This window comes from Tachysurus fulvidraco, chromosome 1 (genome assembly GCF_022655615.1).
Source record: "Tachysurus fulvidraco isolate hzauxx_2018 chromosome 1, HZAU_PFXX_2.0, whole genome shotgun sequence".
NCBI lineage: Eukaryota > Metazoa > Chordata > Actinopteri > Siluriformes > Bagridae > Tachysurus > Tachysurus fulvidraco.
In genome coordinates this window covers 8365326-8388343 of record NC_062518.1, presented here as the reverse complement: position 1 = coordinate 8388343, position 23018 = coordinate 8365326, and the positions used below count along the sequence as shown (strand labels likewise).

The 23018-nt window shown below is 37.3% G+C and overlaps 1 protein-coding gene across 1 annotated transcript in view; it reads left to right on the top strand.

Annotated features, from left to right (window-relative positions):
- The window catches only part of si:ch211-186j3.6 (neural-cadherin), a 217331-nt gene that overhangs the window by 51421 nt on the left and 142892 nt on the right, over positions 1-23018 (top strand). The window contains exons 2-3 of the mRNA XM_027137161.2: positions 22180-22377; positions 22487-22712. Coding sequence (XP_026992962.1) covers positions 22180-22377; positions 22487-22712 — 424 coding nt within the window. The remainder of the gene's footprint in view (positions 1-22179; positions 22378-22486; positions 22713-23018) is intronic.

The window sequence follows — 23018 nt, the reverse complement described above, 5'->3', positions numbered from 1 at the left end:
AGGTGAAGAAAACATGGGTGAAACTTGTCACATGCTCACAGGGTGTTGTGTCTGGGATGCTCCAGCCTGACATATGCACGTGCAAGACATGACACAAAAGGAGAAAGGGTTAGAGGTGTAAAAAATGTGCATTTGTTTTGCTTCTTCTTGTCACACATTGTCTCATGCAAACCTGTTTTTATCTTGTTGTCTGTGAGGTCTCACTTGTTATCGCAGCTGAGTCCTATTCCTTTAGGGCTTGCTCTGGTTTGAAAGGGCTTGTGTCAGTGGTACACATTCTATGACAAATGATTATCGCACATAAACTGCACAAGAAGTCAAAGTATTTTGTTAAGTCTATAGTAGTAGGTAAGACAATGTGGAATTAAATCAAGACCATTGTCGGGCATTAAAGTTAATGTTTCTGATTAGAGCAACAGATCCTGTGAGTAGATACTACTAGATTGATCCGTGTTTTATTAGGATTTGTTTTGGTTATTTGGCAATTTCCACCCATTCCTTGCTCTCTCGATCAAACGATGCATGCTTCTTTAATGGCACATGAAGCCAGCCGACACTTTTTTCCAAAATGCTACTTGAACTGCATCACCAGAACACTTTTAGAATAAAAAAGTGCTATCTACTACTACATCTACCTTTTACATACACGAGCTCACAAACACCTACACTTTTCCGGTGACACTTTAAATGACACGAAAGAGAATAATATGCATCCGTCCTACCATAGAGCACAGCATGTACTTTCATCTCTCCTGGACTGCTGGTCATGGGTGGGTGTCAAACTGATGATCTCTCAGGAGCGTGTGATCATCCACTCGGGAGCCTGAGCGTACTAATTCTTTTATACAATTTCATACATTATATGAATTACCATAAAGCCCAAAGCACTTTTACTGTTTGAACCGTCTGACAGCCTGCTCTTACACACGTATGCATTCATTCTCCTGATTGCTACTGTGCTCGCATATTTTTAGGAGTCATTTTGTCATATTAAACCAGTGGTGATGCTGGTAAATCACAGACTATTCATATAATCATAATTGTGCATTCATTTGTATTTTGATAACACTGCTGCTTAGTCTGTGTTACCGAACGACTAATGATTCATGATGGCCCATAAATAGCAGCAACAGTAAATCTAGATATTAATTAAAAGTACAGTAGGTCAGGAACATACTGTTCCAGTGAAGCTGTTTAATGAATGCGCTTATGAAGGTCATTACATACAAGTATGGACTAACTGAGCACCACCGAATGAGCAATTCCACCTCCTCCCTTTATATGAACAGCCATCATAGAAGCCACAGTTGAATCTGAAGCCATTTCTAAAGAATGGCATTACTGTACATTCGGCAGGAGCGCTAAAGATGCTGCATTTATATCTTGTAAACTTGTCGGCTAAATAAGTCATTTAAACTCACACTCTAAATGAACCTCATCATTGTGAACCTCAGAAGGTGTTTCGATGAAAAGACCCAATTAAATTATTTCAAGTCCTTACTTTAAAAAGACAAACAAACAAACAAACAAGAAAACATATAAAAAAAAGACAAGAAAAAATACAATTTTTTCACTTGGACTGAGAGTGTTACGGTAGTACACAGTTAATAATGGATTTCTGAGGTGATATTATAGTTAGGATCCTTATTCAAACTAGAATAAGAATTAGAAATCAAAATAGGATGTTTTAACATCTCTGTGAAGTATGAATGAATATTAAAAAAAAAAGAAAGCTTCTAGGCTGAATTTGAATATTGCATTGGAGATTTTTAAGTGAATAAAGTATCTTTTGAGTATGGAGAGAAAATGTCATCATCTTTATACACAGTTATTTGGAATGGGGAGCACGGTGGCTTAGTGGCTAGCACACTTGACTCACACGGCCGCTATGTGTGTGTGTGTGGAGTTCGTATCTTCTCCCCGTGCCTCAGGGGTGTCCTTTGCGTACTCAGTTTTTTTTTTGTTTGTTTGTTTCTTTGGGTTTTTTTTTTTTTTTTACCACAGTGCAAAGACATGTAATGTTGGCTGATTAGAATCTCTAAAAAGCATGTTTGTGTGAGTGTGTGTGCAGATGTACCCTGCAATAGCCTGGTATCCAGCCCAGTGTGTACCCTGCCTTGTGCCCTGCGTTTACTGGAATAGGTTTCAGGTTCGCAGAACCCATTAGGATAAGAAGGGTAAAGATTTACTAGTAACACATACTATATAAACACTCTTCTAATTACAACTGTCACGGGGAAAAGCATATTATCATTTCGTGAAACTTTCTGTAAAAAGCTTAAATATTAAATTGAATATTTATGGAATGAGTCTCAGATGATAGCAATTCGTAAGAGAGGTAAAGAAAAAGTGGAAAGTAGAGTTGTGCTTTATTTTCTTGGTAACATGACAAACTGAATGATGGTGACGGAGTTATCGTTTATAGCAGCCGACTTTTCGTAGACATTCCCCAACATTAAATTTAACTATAAATGGAAATGAGCCTGTTGCTGTGGTAATGCTTTGGGACATGCTTTCATCTGAAAATTCTCAGACATTTATTGTCCTATAACTGCTCTCACTCCTCATCATGTTTTATTCATTACTCATCGACAGACAACTAGATTCAAAGCTCCTGTTAACTTTTATGGAAACTTCTGTTGCTCATGTTTTGAGTAATAATCATATGTGTTGTAAACTCCAAAGTGCAGTTATATGTGGTCTACAAATGGGAAGTGCCATGATAGTTTCATTTTACTGACATAGCTGACAGTTTCACTAAAGGACATAAAATCCATCATAACTGGAAAATGATTTGAAGTAAAAAGAGGTCGAGTCAAATCAGGCTATACATTATTAAATTGCAAAAATTGGAGTAAAATTGGAAAAAAAAGTAAATTGGGAAAAAATTAAATTTGTATCTTGACAAAATAATAATAATAATAATAATAATAATAATAATAATAATAATAATAATAATAATAATAATAAACATGTACAAAAACAAAGATATTCATTTTCATTTTATTTTAATTTGCTGCTTTGATTTTTTTCTCTTTCAATTGCAGAATACTTTACATTTTAATTACAATAGCTAGAACCTGTCGACCATTTCGTTTTAAATTAATTACTGCTTTGTCTTGGTATATGCCATCATTTTATATGAACATAATTAACATAATTAATAATTAAGCTATGGTTCTGTTAATAATCATGAAGTGTTTCCTACCCTTATTTGCTTAAAAGCCAAAGCATCTTCATAATTTGACTGTACTTTAATTACCCTGTCTTTAATTTTTTTACCCTGTAATTACTTTCTGTTTTACTCAAAATAATTACACAGGACCTTAAAGTTTGTACCTTACATGGTTAATAATGAGCAATCATAAAACCATAAAAGAAATCACTATTGAAAAGCAATCTATAGCCCACACAGTCTATTCTAGTCTATTCTGTTGACTAAACATGTAATATTGTAATACGTGTATGTCAAGATAATATTAGATCATATTATTACTTGGTTTTATTTGTGACCCTAAAGCATCCTGCCTACCCCCACACACATTTAAAGTTCATTGACATCTGCATTCATTTTCAGGCTATAAAGCTATGCCAGCTTGAGCAGGAGAACATACTGTAGCATGTCTCTCAGAATCGACTGTGTTTATTTAATACCGAATAAACACTACCTGGTGAATTCTTTTTTAAATGACGAGCATGAACTGTGAATTTTCTTTCAAAACGCTGCACTGTACTTCTTTCTAACATGTTCATAAGCCAAGCTTCATATTGAGCCAGTGTCTGGGTGTTAAATATTCCACAAAAAAAATTTTCTCTGTCGGGGATCTGCCTATGCTCTGTGTGAAGCTGTGTCTCGGGTGACAGCGACTGCTTGTTCTGCCGTCTTAAATTGGGACTAAACCATGGTGCCTGGTCTCCTGTGTGTCTGCTGTAATTGAATCCAAAATGCCTAAACCTCATGTGTATGGCTGTTGTCAGAAAGTCCTATGTTTGGGTGTGTGCTTGTGTGTGTTTGGATTGTAAGTGGAGATGACTCTGGGAGGTCCCAGTGGTGCTGTAGGCCTACTGTTCCCGAAAGTGCTTGAGGTTTTTCACTCTGCTGCTCTTTACTGTCTGCAGGCTAGTGCCGTTGGTCTCGGTAGGGTTGGTTGCATACTGAGCACTAGCATTTTATTTATTTATTTGTATTACACAATGTACTGAATGAAATCCTTTATCTGTTCATTTATGCGACTACTCAGATTGCGCTGGTGCTGCTTCATGATGCTTTTTCCAAATAGCACAGAATTTGTTTGAAAAATTAAGTTAATATCTGTTGAAAGGCAAAATAGATACGCTTTGAGATATAGACTATTTTATGAGCTGTGCAAATTGATAGTAACAGAATGCTTATTATTCGTGTTTTGGGTTAAACGTATTTTAAAATGGCAGGCCTAACTAGATTCTAAAATGGCTATTATTTATGCAGACAAAAATCTCCTCTACTTTTACAGCGTTATCGGCATTTCTGAATTGAGCAGGGAAATATTGATATTGACCTGCAAGAGTGCATGCAGTAATTTAGCTCTAACCAGCTCCATCCAGCAGTTCTGATTAATCATGCATCTGTTCGATTTATTCTACTGTGTCTCAGGGGAATGTGGATTATTAGACCTTTTAGTCTGCAGTGATCGAGGTTAAATTTTGTGTTTTTGCAGGCTTATTGTCCACATTAGTGCTGATTATAGGCTTTAGTTTAGTTGTTAATCGTTTCAGTTTAGCTGTTTTTGTTTCTTTCTTGTCAAACCTGATCAGTCTCTATAAATACACTGATATAAAATAAATAAATGTATAAAAAAAATTATAAACTGAACCCTTAGTATTTTGGGAATTGGCAGTAATTGTGTTGAATTTTATAAAGATATTCATTATTTGCATAAATATACCTTTAGATGAAAAATTCGTAATGTGTAATGTAAAAGCCATGTCATGAGGACCGGGAAGCACCCAGTACAGTGACTAAATGTAGGCGGTGGTGTGAGTTTGGTTGTACTGGAATGATGAACTGCAGTAGAACTGAAAACCACGACTTACAAAAAGTGAACAAATCCTAAATGTATTAACTAGAAAACCGGGAACGAGTACACTTGAGTGCCCTTGCCCATTCCTTTTTTTGGCAAATTACACTAATGTTCCAAGCTAAAATAATTAAAGTGTCTTAGCCAGGTGTTTGGCCACCTCCCAAATAGTTAATTGCCAGAGATTTTGTCAATTCTCTGAAAAAATGTCAAGTACAGTACTGCACACCATTCTACCAAAAGATATTTACCAATTGCTGTAGCGACCATTCCAAAATCCCATTGGCTTTCAGTGAATGGGTAATGTTTAAGTCATTTGTTCATTTGGGAAGTGGTGGATCAAGTGGTTAAGGCTGTTAGGTTGTTGCTCAGAGGATTGGATTTCATGCACCAGCAGTGCCAAGCTGCCTCTACTGGGCCCTTGAGCAAGGCCCTTAACAATCTCTGCTGCAGGAGTGCTGTACCATGGTTGACCCAGTGCTCTGACCCTAACCACCAAAGTTGGGACATGTAAAGAATTTCACTGTGATATTTTTAAGAATTTATACTGTTATATAGTAAATGTGACTAAATAAAGGCTTCTATTCTATCATTTGACATTCATTTGATCCACCCAAAATCACACAACACATGTATGCTGAGATTTACATGTGGCTATTTAGCAGTCTAACTAAATTAAAACAAGAACAATAAAATAAACTAAATCAATTCAAGATAAGTAGAAGAGAAAAGGTGTAATCCAAGATGCTGTCTGAAAGGAAGGTGTTTCGAGTCTGCGGAAGAAGCAGAGACGCAGATCGTGTAGATAATGTCTTTCAGACGCCTTGAATGGAGAAAAGGAAAAGCAGCAAGATTTCTGAAATTGATTCTTGCTGCATCAGGAAGTCAGTGGACTGACCTCAACAGGATGAGAGAAGTACTCATATCTAAAGCACTACTTGAATAATACCTATCTAGTGTGTGTGTGTGTGTGTGCGGAGAGGGATGAGCTAAATGCAAGTTGCTACTGTATAAAGATATTGAGTTACACTCATTTAACTACAGCTGTCATTTACAATAGCATTTCAAATGTAAACATCATTTAATATCAACTACAGGGAACTGTGCCAAACATTTTTCTATGGAGAGAGAAAGATTTGTCCTGTTTTGCCTGTTTAAATGCATTTTAGCTATAATTAATGTTTAAACACACTCAAATTTGACCCTGTTTCCTTTCAAACGTCAACCACTGAGGCAAGAATGTACAAGATGTGGCAAGAAACCTCTCAGTTTGTGCAGACATGGTGAAAAAAATCTGTTTTACTTCACAGCACCAAATCATTACATGTTTACTGTGACACTGGTCTTAAATAACTGCACAGCGATGTGTTAGCAGTGAGACAGACTGCCATGATGTGCTGACAAGGCTGTTCCATTTGCTCTTAAATTGATATGTCTTTGCAAAACTGCATCTGGAAAAATAACTGCCTGTTGTAAAGCTTTCAGGCTTGCAGCTAATCCGCAGTGAGCACATTTTGATAACTTGTCACACTTTCAGACCCATTACTTCATGCGCTGTGTCTGTATCAGAGAGAAATGAACACTCTCACTTCATCTGTTCTTCAGTTGGGTTTGATTCAGAGTCGGGTTGATTCAGAGACGGGTCGATTCGAATCACTTTTTCACATACTATAGTAGAACTTAGAGTTCATTCAGAAGTGGACCGAGGCAATTATTTAGCTCTTTTACCTGAGCTCAGAGGATCTGAGCTGAGAGAGAAAATAACAATTAAATACCAATTAAAAAGAAATGAGCATCGCATATGTCGACTCATGCTCATTGCAACTACCACAGAGTTCAGAACCTGCCAATAGACTTCTCCTTAAAGATAACAAACTTCTCTTTACTTACACCCTAAATTCATGGGATTTTTATTAAAGTAACTTAAGCTATAACTAACGAGTTCTAATAATTTACCAATTGTGTATATACTTTGTTTTATTTATTTATTTATTATTAAATCAGATATGAATCCTATTATTTTCGGAAACACCAGGATACTAGGGAAAAAAAACGTATATATTTATTTATATATATATATATTATATTAACTATATATTTATTTATTTGTCGTTGCCTATGCTAATTGACAGACGGACGTCCGTCCGTCCGTCCGTCCGATGCACTTTAGTAATCCCCAAGGAACTATTTGGAAATGTATTAGACTATAAAGCAGTGTGGAATGAAACTTCATTCAGGTTTTGTTTTTACATTCAGATGTGTCTCACATGTGTGCAGAGTGAGTAATTGTTGTTCCTTTGAGAAATCAATGGCATTGGCAGTTGTTAGACACCTCTATTGATTGCCATAAAAGTGTGATTGGAAGAGGCTATCACTTACTACTCATATACTACTCATACTCGATTTTTTTATTGAAAAGCAGATCACAGAAGGTGAACAAAGTAAAGCTTCACTATTGATCGAGCAAAAATAAAGCTTCACACCACAATGAGTGAATCATGACATTTTCATTGATCTCATTGGCTTTTTCCCTTTCTCTCTCTCTCTCTCTCTCTCTCTCTCTCTCTCTCTCTCTCTCTCTCTCTCTCGTACACACACACACACACACACACACACACACACACACACACACACACACACACACACACACACACACACAGTGTCCTTCTCTCTCTCTCTAGCTTCTCCCTCTCTGGCTCTAGAGGAATCAGTAGTGCTACTATCGGGCCACTAATTTTGACGGAGCACAGTAATTGATTCTATGCTCCAATGCCATGTTCCCTATCCACCTCAACATGATTAAGGTTTCCTGAGTCAGACTAATGAGAATGCGCTTTGTCCATATCATAGTGTAATTAGCCATTCTGCAATGCCAGATAGGACACACGTTTATCCAAGATAGAGTTTTCATATTGTCTGCTTGCATTTATGTCCATGTTTGGTCATTTGTGTTGTAATAGTACGAGTCAAGCACACAAAGTATAGATGAACAGTGAAGTGTCATTTTCAATAAATTTCTCTGCAGATCATCACTATGACGAAAGCATGAAGCATTTGATGGAAGCATTTCCAAAGCTACTCAGTGTTCATATGCCGCTGCATATTTTTATAACTTTTCTTGGCTCCTATTTTGTCATTTAGCTTGGCATAGCATTTCCAAATGAGGTGTTGAGCATTCCAAGTCAATTTTTTCCTCCTCAAATTGACTTCAAAGCTACATGGATAATCCTCTCTTCCTGTGTTCGCCCCTCACATTATTAATCCTGATAGTAATCCGTTTAGGAGCTTTCACACGTTACAGTTTATTGGCATTGTGTTTGAGCAGAATGCAAGACAGAGCTTTTTCTAGCTGCTGCTCCCAATCATTTTGAGACCATTACAATTCTACGCATCTTGTTTTTTCCCCTTTCCAATTTATTTCAAGCTCAAAAAATAATGAATGAGTAAGCCTCTTCTAATCTGGCATCTCCCAGCTGTTAAAAAAAATGAGACTGCTATAGGTTAATGAAGTTTCTCTATTACAGCAGATTTCTACCTACCTCTTGCAGAAGGCATCCTGCTGGTATGATGAAGACTTTATTGAGCTTTTCAGTCTTAATTATCATGATGTTGGCTTACAGGTGGAAAAACTGGCAAACACTGAACTGAGCTTTTTTTTTCCCTTGTACACTGTCATTTTCAGGCTAAGCTCGAGGTTACATTAACTAGGCTTACATGCTGAAACAACAGCTTGCCTAACAGATTCTTCTAGAGGTCTGATTGCAATCAAAATTGTGGTGTTATATAACGGTGTCTGTCTGTAATTTAGCTCACCGGGACAAGAGGCATTTTAATCAGCATACCAGCATTACTGATAAAGTAAAAGTTCTTGAGAAAGACACTTTGAAACAGATATAAGCAGCTTTAAATTGCCAATTGCCAATACACACACACACACACACACACACACACACACACACACACCATGTGTTGTTTTATTTTCCCACAGAACTGTATTACCCTTATGGCTACAATACTAAATTGGAAATCCAAGGCTTAATGCATGTTCTTTCATTGTAGCAGTAGGATTTAAATGAGATGGTTTTAATGATACAGGTAGTGTTTAGAAGATATCTTCATCTATGCATCAAAGTAGAGGTAAATTTCGCAGTTCTTATATAATTCTTAATGTTGTTTATATTTATATTTGTTGAACAGTTGTTAAAATATGAATGTAAATAAATTCAAATTCACCATTGGGATTTAACATATATTGGTTTCTAAACAGCAAACAGTTGTACAAGTGAGAGGTTTTTTTGCTTTCGTGTGTGTGAGCAGTCAGATATGAAGCTTAAAGGCAGGGTCTCCGATTTTTGAGAAATGCTTCAGAAAACTGAGTCGGGCCGAATAATAAAAAAATCATAAACAAAATTCAAAACAAACGTGTAGCCAATGAGCAGAAAGGGGCGGGGCTTGTCAATATGCGGCGGAGAGAGTGAGCAGTACGCATGTGTGACATTAGAGAAAGCGGGTTTAGCATAGACATGGAGGATAAAAACAAAGAAATAAAGTGAAGAAAGGCTTATGATAAGGTAAGAAGTAGGACGTGTTAATATAGGATCAGCTTTCCAGCGCTGGAGAGAACTGAAGGAGCGGGAAGTTGGAGCATATTCACAGATTGGAGTTTCCCGAGTCAATAACTCCTGAGCTAAACGCTGTTACCACACAAATAACACCTCTTTTATATCGTAGCAATGTAGAGAGGCAGCTACAACCGCGTTTTGTGTAGTAACAGTGTTTAGCTCGGGAGTTATTGACTCGGGAAATTCAACTTTACTTAAGACGCCGAGACGCTTTTTTCCTTCTCGATAGGTGAGTAACGTTGGTTTTGCTTTGTTACACAGAACTAATATATGCCTTTGTCCTTTACATGATTATGCTTGTGTGTCATTTTGCTTGTTTGTTTATCTGCAATTGTATTGTTCTTCCCTTCAGCTATGATAAAGACACATTTCTTTTCATTTGTTGCCTGGGTTGCGTATGTATGTGTGGGCGGAGCTATCAATACAGGGGTGGGACCCATTTGAGTTAGGGGCGTGTTTGTTTTGGTGATTTCAAATGTTGACGTTGGCTTTCAAAAATCGGAGACCCTGCCTTTACGGACCCTACTGAATATACACAATATATACAGAATTATGGGTATGTACAAATAGAAATAATAACTGCATGAAGATTAAAACCCAGTACTGTGCACAGCTGTTGTTAAGACTGATTATGAACTCGAGTCAGAATGAGCAACTGTCAGAGCCACATTTCACACATCGTGTTGTGACATTTCCACATCAGGGACTTTTTTCCTAGCTGTTTTCTTGTCTAGGATTCACAAAAGAGAGAAAGATAAAACAGTTTGTCCATGCCTACGTTGTGCTTACAGTAAATCTACAAATATTTTGCGCAGTAGACAAACTGCATCACCGCATTATGCGCCTAGTGTATCTCTGTTTTAATTGTTTAACCAAGTGTGAGCCCTGTTGGTGCAACATTATATGAGATATAATGCCTATTTTTGCATACACATTTTACACTTAGAGGACTTAATGATGTGTTTGACTCCAAAATCCTTCTAAAGCTTTAGCTACAGCACTGTAGTCATCACTTGTACTGCAGTTATTGCAAGTGTTATTAAATGTCCCCTTAGTTGCTCGTTACTAATCCTTCAAGGTTTATGTGTGTTATAAATTAAGCAACCTGGTTTTCATCTGGTTGCAAGGTCATGGGGAAAGTTATTTTGCCATCCATTTGGCATAATGCTCCACTTCATTGCAGGATTTATACATTTGATAACCCAGTTAAAATTCAGAGTGCCCTGATTAGTCCTAGGGATAAGATCTGTTTGGTGTTAATATGAACTTGTCTTGAAACAGAACAGATTAAGCATTGAAACTATTAAATAAGGAACAGATTTACTTTAGCCTGATTTTGTGGCTTGATATGAGAGTTGGGATATCTGGCAAAGGTCAAAACAAAGTGGATGTTGGCTGTTAGATGCATGCTGCTTGGGATAATGACTGTGACAGATAACAAATGACTTAATGAAGATGGTGAGTGTGATGAAGAGCAGGAAGTCGCTTGAGACTTGCTTTTTTGGACCTCATGATATGGTTAGCTTCAAGTCTGTTGACGTTTTCAATGTGCATTGTGCTTACCTCATACCGCTTGGTTCATGGGAAATAAATATTATGATTTGTGTATGTCCAGCTTCATGTGCCATTTCATTTCTGATCTTCTCACTGCATCATCACAGCCATTTTGAATATTGAAGCTGCCCTTATCCCTCAGATGCTCGGTTGTTTAAACTTGCTCTGTATAAGGGCCAAAATGTGCTAAATGCATTTGTACTTTGATTGGACAATGTTCGTTCAATCTGTCACACTTTAGTAAAAAAATGATGATAGAGTAAATAATCCACTTCATTTACATTCATTACACCCACGACTGAGTCTGTAACACGCCTACTGATGATGCACCGAGGAAACGTCACCCGAGGCTGAAAGATATTAGCCCATATGGAGATTAAACCTTGGGAGTGTGTCACTCAGTGTAATCACCTGACATGACTATCACTGATAGACTGTGAGAATGCACAGTGCTGGGCTTTTTACAGTTAACCCACATTGTCGTTTCATTTCATTGAATTTCATTTCACAAAAATCCAAAATAACACTCTTTAAAACATTTGTTAATAATAATAATAATAATAATAATAATAATAATAATAATAATAATAATACTTTATTTATAAAGGACTTTTAAAACAGCCAAAGCTGAACACAAAGTGCTGTACATCATAAAATACAGATAATGAAATAATTAAATAGTAACAAAATAAAATAATAACAGCAATAATTCAGAACTAAATAAAAACCAGGGAATAAAAATGCATTTTCAACAGGCTTTTAAATAAGGAAACAGTGGGCGGCTGTCTGATGTACAGAGGCAAGTTATTCCATAGCCTAGGAGAAGCAACAGACAAGCCACAGTCTCCTCTAAGCTTCCTCTTTGACCTTTTGGTGTCAAGAAGCAATTGATCAGCTGACCTAAGCGAACCATGGCAGTGGGCAGCCATTTATGCTGCGGCGCCCCGGGAGCACCTCAGTCGTGGCTGGCCCGAGACTCGAACCCACAACCTTAGGATTACGAGTCAGACTCTCTAACCATTAGGCCATGACTTCCACGAAAAAGTCCTAAGTCACTGCACCCCCTAAAATGAACACATAATATACATATCTTTTTCAAAGACAGCCCAGTTACATGATCTGCTCCTGGGATTTTGTGCTTTTAAATGCTTTTATTATTTTCCCAAATAGGCACGCTAGGTTTTCTGGGGACAGTAGAGCAGAGGACAGTACATAAGAATCGCAAGCTTTGTTGAAGTACAGTTTATTCCAATCTGAAGAAAAATATTTTTAGGATCTTTTCTCCTTTATTTGCTTTCACTTTGCAGAGCGAATCCAGCAATTTAGTCCCAGAATATACTGTAGCAACTGCTAAAGACAAATCACATGCCTGGAACTCTATAGTGTATCATTTAGCAATGATTAGAATTTATCCATGTGGTAAACAATATTTTAATAAACATGGCTTAGAGATCAAAACCATTCTTTTTGGCTTGACATTCTATTGTACTACAGATGCATGATCTGGAAGAAAGATATTCATAAGTGTCAACATCCTACAGTAAATGAATATCCCTATTACAAATAAGTGTCACACAATACTGCCATTTATATTCTATGTATCAGTGGTGAGGAGAAAACCCTTTTTTCTGTCTATTCATAATGGGAAATCCATGTGTGCCAAAAAGGTTTCAAAGGCTGGTTGTACTGTAGGCAGGAGAGTTTAGAGACACTGTGCACCATCTTCTCAGTTTTTTCAGAGAGTTCATCTATCATTAGCTTAGGGAATTAATTTCCAGAATCCGTCCACGATCTAAACCTTTTTAGCTCCATCTCCTTTAGTCCCTCTATTTTTTACACTTAGCATGAAGCATTTGCAAAGGCAAAGAATCGGTTCTGACGCCCTGCTCCGAGACTACTAATGGAGATTTAAATAGGGAAAAACCAAACATCTGCCAAGTGACCCCAAGTCTTCAGCGGCAAGTGAATGTTATCAGAAACTGTCGTATGAGGATAATAGTAATGAAGTAAGGTAGAATGTCATGTCAGGGGAGATTATGATGGTGGTTTCTGCTCTCCTACACACAACTCATTTCATAGATGTTTGACAGAAATGCTATTTAATTCAGCCTCACCTTTGTGTGATCAGCTGTAACAGACACAAATGATGGATTTGATCTGAAAGTCCATTCTTTTGTAAATGATGACACTTCTTAGCCAGAGGAACTATAACAACAGGACAGTTTCACCATTTGCTCTCTATCCTCTAACCCTCTTAAGCTATGTAAAAGGCTTAGCACTGAAACAAGCATCCCATTGCCTTCTACTGAGAGAATATAGCCAGTCTGTGCTTGTGTAGCCTGCCCCAATTCTCTGAAGTGGCCTTTTGTGTTCTCATGTTAGGTTAAAGCAATAATGGAAGTAAAACAGCACTGCTCTGGCAGGTCCAGACTGAGCACAAATAGTGAGCAATGTTAGGGCTGTCATCAGAGAATAGGATAAGGGCTGATAGGTTAAGTCTCTTATTACAGGCTTTACGGGGGTGTGGACACACTTACTGTCAAACTCCAACGATATAAGTCCATGGCATGTGGGAAATCCTTTTACCTTTAGTATTATTATTTATTCATTTGTTCATCTTCAGAAATTGCTTTATCCTGGTCATGTTCCCAGAGGAACCTGGAGGACATCTCAGGAACACTGGGCATGAAACAGGTATACTTCCTGGATAGTCCCCTGTCTGTAAAAAGTCACCATGAACACACATTCACACACTTATTCTATTATGTACTTGTCTAGTCTGCAATCTAGAGTAGCTAATCCACTATCTATCTTTCAATCTTCGTAATAAAATTCAGAAATATGTTTGATAAGCGTATTCATAAAAGGAAAAGGAAATTACAATAAAAATATCTAAACCGGTTAACACTAAATAAATGCAGAGCAAGTACCTTGCAGCAATGCTTGAGAGAAATATACAGCAAATGTATATTACAATCAGATGTACCAAGACAGTAAGTGAATTTTTCTAATATCACTGATTATGAGATTAGAGAATATTTTTTTGCAAAACGATCCTTTATTAGAAATATTTTTTTCGTCTGCCAGTAGAACAATCCCAAGCCTGTCATGAGTTAAAAGTGTCTTAAAATAGGCTTAGTCTCAAATATATGTACCCGAAAGTTAAACAATTAGCTAAGCTTACAATCCATTCGGATAATTATGTTCAGTTAATTGAGGAAGACAAAATTGTCATCAAAATTAAAAATACAATTAATTATCTAGGCCTCTGCAAGCAAAGACAACTGAAGGCACTCAGTCATTTGCATTGATTTGACAGAATCCAGAAAATACCACGTTTCCCCCTCACATCAGTGTCAGATAGAGCTGATGTGATAGAATCCATTAATTAGTGTTTATTTTGCTTTCAATCAGCTGAAAACAAATGCAAAATTTGAAGCATTATATTAAGAACAGCACAGTGTTCATCAGTGATACTCTGCCTCTACCCTCATTGCCACCTCATTAATCGGAAATGCTGTTAAACTAATAGCTTGGAAGAGAACTGGGTGTTGTCAGGGATGGTTGGGGTGTATTCTAGTATAGTTTTATGTACAAATCGAAGTTACAGGGTAGCAAGCAACCTCATACAATAATTGAAATCAAACAGCAGGGAAAAAGATTGCTTTACTAGGGATTTTTATTTTCAGATTTTCTCTCCTCAATGGCTCCTCTTATTGAGTGCAACTCTAGGCAGCTTTTAATTGCAAGTCAAGTCAAGACACGTCAAGTCAAGTCAAGAAGCTTTTATTGTCATTTCAACCATATATAGCTGACGCAGTACATAGTGAAATGAGACGGTGCTCTTCCAGAACCATAGTGCTACAGTACATAAAACAACATAGAGCGGCATAAAACAAAATAGAGCTACAAAGAACAACACAGAGCTAAGGACTGTAAATAAGTTGTACTAGCTACATAAAGTGCACCGTGTGCAACCTAGTGCAAACAATGCAAGACCAAAAACAGTGAATAAATACAAAAGACTACGAGACAAAAAAACATAAGAAAATACCCTGGCTGTCAGTCCACTGCGTATACACATTCACACATAGTGGCAATTTAGCTTAGACGGTTCACTTACTAAGATGTTTGTGGTAGGTCAGGAAACCTTAGAACCCAGAATAACCCCACAAGCAAAAGATGCAAAGCTCCACACAGACAGTAAGGATCAAATCAGGGACTGTGCAGTAGTAGATCCTACTACATATATCACATGTAAATATAAGTACACAGTAAAGGGATAATTCTCTTACTAATATCATTTCTGAATCAATCAGCGATAAATTATGTAATGTTTAATAGTTTATACAGTTACTGAAAATACAGTCTTCATGTTAAGCAAGGCTGTAAATCTGGCACTGAAAAGCTGCATTTAAAAGAGACTTTAAAAAAACTTCTGGGAGCTTTAACACCTGTGTGTAGTCAAAAGCATAGACTTTTTAAGTACAAAGACCACCAGGGTTATTGAGTCTTTATTAAACTGCACCAACTAGCTTTTCACAGATTCTTTGAGTGTTGAACAATATCTGTGTGAATCTTCATTTTTGTCAGTGTTTGTGTTCCACTGTGTCACTTAACATGTTAAGCCATGTGTTCATATCAAAGTGTTTTTCACTGTGGTCACTGTTGATCCGGTTAAACGTTTCCATTTTATATATATGTTTTTACTTTGTTTTTTATTTGTTTGGTATTTTCGTCTGATTCCCTGCCGACCTTTCCAATTGTTTTCTTTAATTGGCGATTTGATGTCAAAAGAGGAAAAGAGGAAAAAAAACTTTCCAGTTGTAATATGATTATGGAAATCACAATCTCAGAGAGGTGCAAATAACCAGTTGGTAATCCCTTGAGAGAATATTTAATTAGCTGTAGACCATTTTAGTTTCATACTCTCCATTAGTTTTTTTTTTTTTTTCTTGCTGTGCTCCAGCTTTTCCCTCCAGCTCTAGAGACTTGGTAGTCATGTAAGTTAGTTAGCATGCTGAGCTCTGAATGGAAGAGAGAGTTCTCCATGCAGAGGGTGGCAAATTGCCTTCAACCCTCCCTCTGTCAGCAGAAATCAGGATGGCAAGAATATGTGCAGGAGGTCTGATTGGGCTTCAGCCTAGTGAGCTAACAAAGGCAAGCACAAAATATAATCATGGTGGATACATGCTCATACTCTAGACATGAATTTCAAAGAACCTCTGAATATGCTCTGCGGGTTAACTGTTGTGCTGTTACATATTATTAGTATACCTTTGGGGTGGGTGACAGTGCATGAATAGTGGAACAGAAAAACAAAAGATTTAGCATTTTAAACTTTCATGTAGTTTCTTATGGTCTTGATTTTAACCATGTAAGTAATTAGGCTCATCAGCTAATTTAGTTAAAACTAATTAGGACCCTGGGAGATTATAGTTCAGACGAAAATATGGTGCAGATTTTGCACTTAAACCTTGAAACACATTCTAGACGAGCCAATAGCACAGGTCAACTTTACCCGCCATCCTGCAAGGTCAAATAAAGACATGTATGAACGCCCTTCTTTACTGCCACCCAGGTGGTGGAACAAACACTCAAGCTGTCCAGACAGCCAAGTCAAACTAAACTACAAAGTAAAGTCAACTTCACACTGGTTTATGATTTTCAGCCAAATTTTGCTTTTGCTGTGGCAGAGTCTGAAAGTTTTTATTAAAATGTCAGTGATCACAACGACAACACTTGACAACACTCAGCAACTCTTGGCTTAAAGCCACCGGTTAGAAAACAGCATTATGGGACTCATAGGGGAAGCTAGAAATACAGTACAGGAAGTGATAAACATATAAACAGAAAAATATCCTTACTACCTCGAGCAATTTGACAAATGTTTTTATTTATTTATTTATTTTGTAAACAACACAATATTCTGAACATCAGAATCGAAACATTTTTCCTTAATACCTCAGCATGCTTTACAGTACATCTCATGTCTAATTGGTCAGTAGGTGTGAATTATTTTTATATAGCAGCATGGTTTAATAGTCTGTCCTATTTGGTTTGTTATAATAGGTTATTGTTTCCATAGTGGTTGTTTCTATAATAAACCTAGCCTACTTATGCTTAGACTGCCATATAAACATGTAAATGTAAATTAAATGTAAAACTAGCCAGGTGTGTATTGTTTTTGTGTACTTAACAGTACGGTCCATCTTATGTCATTCCTTACTTAATTATAGATCTCTAAGATTGTGTTCATTATATAATCTGATATGGAGAACTTAGATAGCACACAAGAGTTATTTGGGATCATCTCAAACATTGTGGCTAGTAATAATCTTTAAAAAAAAACGTTGTAATTGCAGTTTAAAACCAGCTTAGGGATACTGTACTTCTTCACCAAGCACTTTAAAAAAGCACTTACAAAATCCACCTTCTCTACAGGATTTTAGGTTTACAGTATTTTTAAACCCCGGCTTATTTGATATATATATATATATATATTTTTTTATTTTTTTTTTTGATGGAGACTATAAAATACTTCTGTAAGTCACTTTGTATGAGGGCAACTGTTAAATGTTGTAAATGTAAATGCATTGTACTTGGCAACCCTAGTCACTGTCTGGGTCTGCTTGCTGCCGATGCTGGCTCCCTGCTCTCATCTCAGAAGGCAACGTTTCAATAGCAATGATGACACCTCTAAGGAAATGGTTTGAGATAGGTGTGAAAATCAACCTGCATCACTGTGTTGCCAGGATACCTGGATAATGTTGAGCTGGATGGAATAACTTACCAGTTGGTGAAATTAAACAAATAATCTGTAATCTGTAATTTATTATCATTAATAATAATAACAATAATACATAAATAAATAAATAAATAAATAACAATCACAAATTATTTCTTTAAATACTAAATATTGCACCCACATTGCTTTCACTGCCATTAGCTGCTACACCAGAACTGACACAGATGATTAATGATTATATGGTTAGGAATAAGGACAGATACTGTCTTCAGAAAGATGAAGGGATTACAGAATGCAACATTTTGAGCATTCACTCAATTAAGATTATTATATTAATAGTAGGAGAATTAATATTTAAGCTAAAAATAATCATTGAAAGAGTCCTAAAAAAGCCATTGGTTTATATATAGTACAGTAAATATAGTGTAATGTATATATAGTGTAGTATATATAGTATATACAGTGTAGTGTATATATACCAGCTAAAAGTTGTCAGAAAGATGTTGACAGAGTAGCTTCAGAGGTTTGTGATATTCTGTGTGTGTGTGTGTGTGTGTGTGTGTGTGTGTGTGTGTGTGTGTGTGTGTGTGTGTGTGTGTGTGTGTGTGTGTGTGTGTGTGTGTGTGTGTGTGTGTGTGTGTGTGTGTGTGTGTTGGTCTTTGAATGAGAAAAGGTGTGGGGATGTGATTACTTTGGCCACCATTCTCTTTTCCCTAAAGCTTATCAGAATGCCTCCACTGATCCTTTTGCCAAGTTTTTGGCTGCCTCCTATACACACTCTTTCTTAATGTCATCGATTTATCCAGTCACTTCTCAGCTTGTGTTTTTGTCCGTGTGTTTTAATACTGTTTCCATAACAACCTTGGGACCATTTTATTGCTGCTGTACTTTCTCTTAATTCGGCTCTCAGTTTGTCCACTTACTTCTCTTATTTCACCTACTCACTTACTGTATGCTCTTTTTTCTCCACTTTTTCTAGCCAATTGCTGTGACTCTCTGCAACTGGCTTATACAGTACATCCTTCAATATCTCCCCTCTTTCAACTGAATTTATTAATACTCTTCTTTTTATGATGTAGATGTAATGCATAATCTTGAGCTAGATTTTCTGTAGACATTATTTACTGTGCTACTTCACTTCCTATCAGTTAATATGGATAAGAGTTGTTGGCCCAAGTGGTACAACAGGAACACAGGGGTTTTGGTCTTATCAGAGATGTAGAGCAAGGACCTTTAGTTACCTGGTGTGAGCCCTCAGGCTAGAGAACAGCAGCAAGCCATATGGCACGGCTGGGAAAGAAACTCTACGAGCTCTGTACTCCACCTGTACGCTTGTTCTATCTTTCGGTCTTTCCATTAACTGCAAGTCACAGACTCAGTATGACTGCCAGAGTTTACACTCCTCCAAGCTTCAAGATCCTAACAGGCTGATTAAGTCCTAAATACAGTCATTACAGGCAAATGAACAGTTCCATCTGGGCCTTTTACTGCCTTATATCCTGTGTTGACAAATATGATTTCTTGACAAAACCAAAAATGCAAATTTTTTGTGTGGATCTGTGCAGCCAGCCTTTTTCTCAATCTGGATACAAATCTACTTTATTAATCATTTGCAGAAAAAGTCATTTTTGCAAAAAAAAAAAAAAAAATGTGTTTCTGATAATACATAAAACAGAGCTTCTGGCATTGTGTAAATGTATGTATAAGGAGACTCACTTGATTAATAGGCATTAGATTATATAATTGGCATGAATTACTGTCAAATTATATAAGGATTATGCTGCCAGGTTCAAATAAATTATGTTTTTCAACGTTTCACTTTCAAGTGCATACACAAAATAAATGAACAGTTCAAGTCTGTTGAACTGTTGCTCCAAAGTAATGACTTAGAAAAAGAGCAATCCATAACTTAAGACTTGTTATTCAGTTGTGATAAATAAATGCTGTCGCTGGATGTAAATGCATGCAGTTTATTAGCAGAATCACAAAATAAGAAATAGTCCAATAAAATAAGGAAACTGTTCAAAATATAAGGAACAGAGAGTATTTTGGAATTGAACAATCCAAATTATGCAAGGACAAAAAAAAAACAAAAAAAACAGCACAGGTCAGTGAGGATATAGTCAGATTCCAAAGAGGTTACAAACAAGTAAGGCACAAACATATTTAAAGATGGAGCACAAATCATCAGTAAACCAGGTAGACAGGAGCATAAAGACTGGCTTAGTAAACATCCTGACCATGAGAAACACGAATGTATACTTTGCAAAGTGCAAACTGAAATAGAGGTGCTTATAAACAGTGCTAAAGCAAGCATGCATAATTAAACACAGGCAAACACAATTAGAATGATGGTGACTGGGAGCATGGGACTGTAGGTGGTTACTGGGAGTGTGAGTTAATGTGACAGTTGTGGTGCAGTGACTGAGCTGTATTGCTGTAGGATTCTCCATACATTTCACTTAGGAGATGCTTTTTGATCATTTAGTGTTTAGTTTTATTATTATTTTTTAATTTTTTAATTGGATTGAGGGGGGCATGGTGGCTTAGTGGGTAGCACGTTTGCCTCACACCTCCAGGGTCGGGGTTCGATTCCCGCCTCCGCCTTGTGTGTGCGGAGTTTGCATGTTCTCCCCATGCCTCGGGGTTTCCTCCGGGTACTCCGGTTTCCTCCCCCGGTCCAAAGACATGCATGGTAGGTTGATTGGCATCTCTGCAAAATTGTCCGTAGTGTGTGTGAGTGAATGAGTGTGTGTGTGTACCCTGCGATGGGTTGGCACTCCGTCCAGGATGTATCCTGCCTTGATGCCCGATGACGCCCGAGATAGGCACAGGCTCCCCGTGACTCGAGGTAGTTCGGATAAGCGGGTGAGAGTGAGTGAGAGTAATTGGATTGGATTTTGTCAGGATTGGTGGGTATAAATGGGGACCCAATATGCAGGGAAAACAAGTAAAAAAAAATTAAATAAAATAATATTACCAAATGAAACGGACAAGAAAGAGCACAAGAACCAGCAAAACATGATGCATAAACCAACACACAAATGACGAGGACTCACAACGCTTGGGAAATAAATAGACATACAGTAATAATGAGTCCATTTTACACCTGATGGTGTAAGAGTTAAATGAGATTCTGTGTTGTGTGATTGCAGTTGTTCATAATAAAGATATCTTAATTTATAGGGTAGATCCTTGATTTTAATTATCGGTCGGTAATGTGTGCAAGGATGGCAGAAAGCTCTCTCGCTCTCTCACTCTCTTTCTCTCTCTTTCTTTTTTTTTCTTTCTCAGCTATTGACACTTTTGCTTTTTTCTTTATTGATATATGATTCTCTTTCATCTTTCATATCACTATAAAACGTCTGCTGAGACTTTTGGTAAGACTTCATTCCTGCTGTCGGCAGTGTAAGGCGGGTGGTGCTCCACTGTCTGTGCCAATCAGAGTGACAAGACCAATCAGGAATCACAGTCTACAAAACTCGTCATGTCAAGCTGTAAACACAGAGGCAGGTGTTGAGTGAGCAACAGAAAGGAAGGGTGGGAGAAAGTGTAGGGAAAAGTTTCAGGAAATGTCTAGGAAAAACTGACTATGTTCAGGTTTTTTTTCCCTGATTGCCATAAATATTAAAAGATGTATTGCTATTTTCTGAAGTATAACATAAACCTGTGCTGGTTTCAATAAGTTAAGAATCCTCTGAACATATCATTTTGGAAAAGAAACAATATTTGCATAATCATATATAAAAAATAGAAATAAAATAAAATAAATATTAAATAAAATTTAAATATTCATGATTAAGCGAGTTGGCCTATAATAGCCTGTTGCTAGATCTTCTAAATTGTTGTAAACAAGTTGTTTGAATACAAAGCAATTATGTCAATGTTGAGCCAAATCCGCAAAAACATTATACAGTGGCTGCGAAAATATTTACGAATAAACATGTAGATTGTATGCCGTAAGTAATAAGTTCATTTTAAATTATAATAAATCTTTGGACATGGTGTCATTCGCATTTGGTTCATTCTCCACTCCTTCTCTGTCATTTGTTGATTACCCTATTGTGTTCAGTGTTATATACTGTTCTATGTTATATACTGCTGTGCAGCTATTTCCCAAGAGATGGTACAAACTGTTTCATTAAACCGAGTCTACATATAAAGAATGAGTAATAATGCATGTGTTTGCTTTTCGCAGGTCCAGATTGGTATTTAGTGAGAGTTGAGCTCACAGTCCTGGATGTCAATGATAATGCTCCAGAGTGGACAATGGTACCATTCCCCTACCTGGCAGTGGTGTCTCCCGGTGCAGCCCCCAGCACGCTCGTATACAAGCTCACAGCTCGGGATGGTGATGAGGGCATCAATGGAGAGGTGGAATATTTCCTGTCTGATGGTAAGATAGCTCCTTTATAGTGATGGAGTAGGCCAGCCCTGAGATATTTTGACTTACGGCTGCAGTTTAATGTATTGTACTCGAATATTTTGAAATATTCTCATTGTAGGAGGTGATGGCCGATTCGATGTGGACAGAAAGACGGGTCACGTGCGGACCACTGGTTTGCCTCTGCAGAGGGACAGAGAATATTTACTGACCGTCATGGCTGCTGATCGTCTGGGAAGTCGCAGTGTTCCTGCCATCCTTTCCGTGATAGCAGGGTCCAGAGCTCCACAATTTACCAACGCCTCTTACACAATATCCATACCTGAAAACACTCTTGCAGGACAGCCGTGAGTAATGACAGTGCACACAAACACAAATGAATCTAACACCATGCATAGAATATGTTCTATACCGTATGAGCTACTGATTGTCAACCTAGTATCAGTCACAAATTGCACATCATCTTCATCATCATTGCAGTGACAAGCATGTTTTGCCCCTGTTGTGCTCCTTTTGTTGCCCGTTGAAGCACAGTCTGTGCTCAACAGAGTGCATGCAAGGCTCATTAATGGCTCTGTTTGTGCAGCTGTATGATCAGATGCTTTAACCATGTATGACACATGCTAGTTCAGCATAGTCCTGCTCATTACACA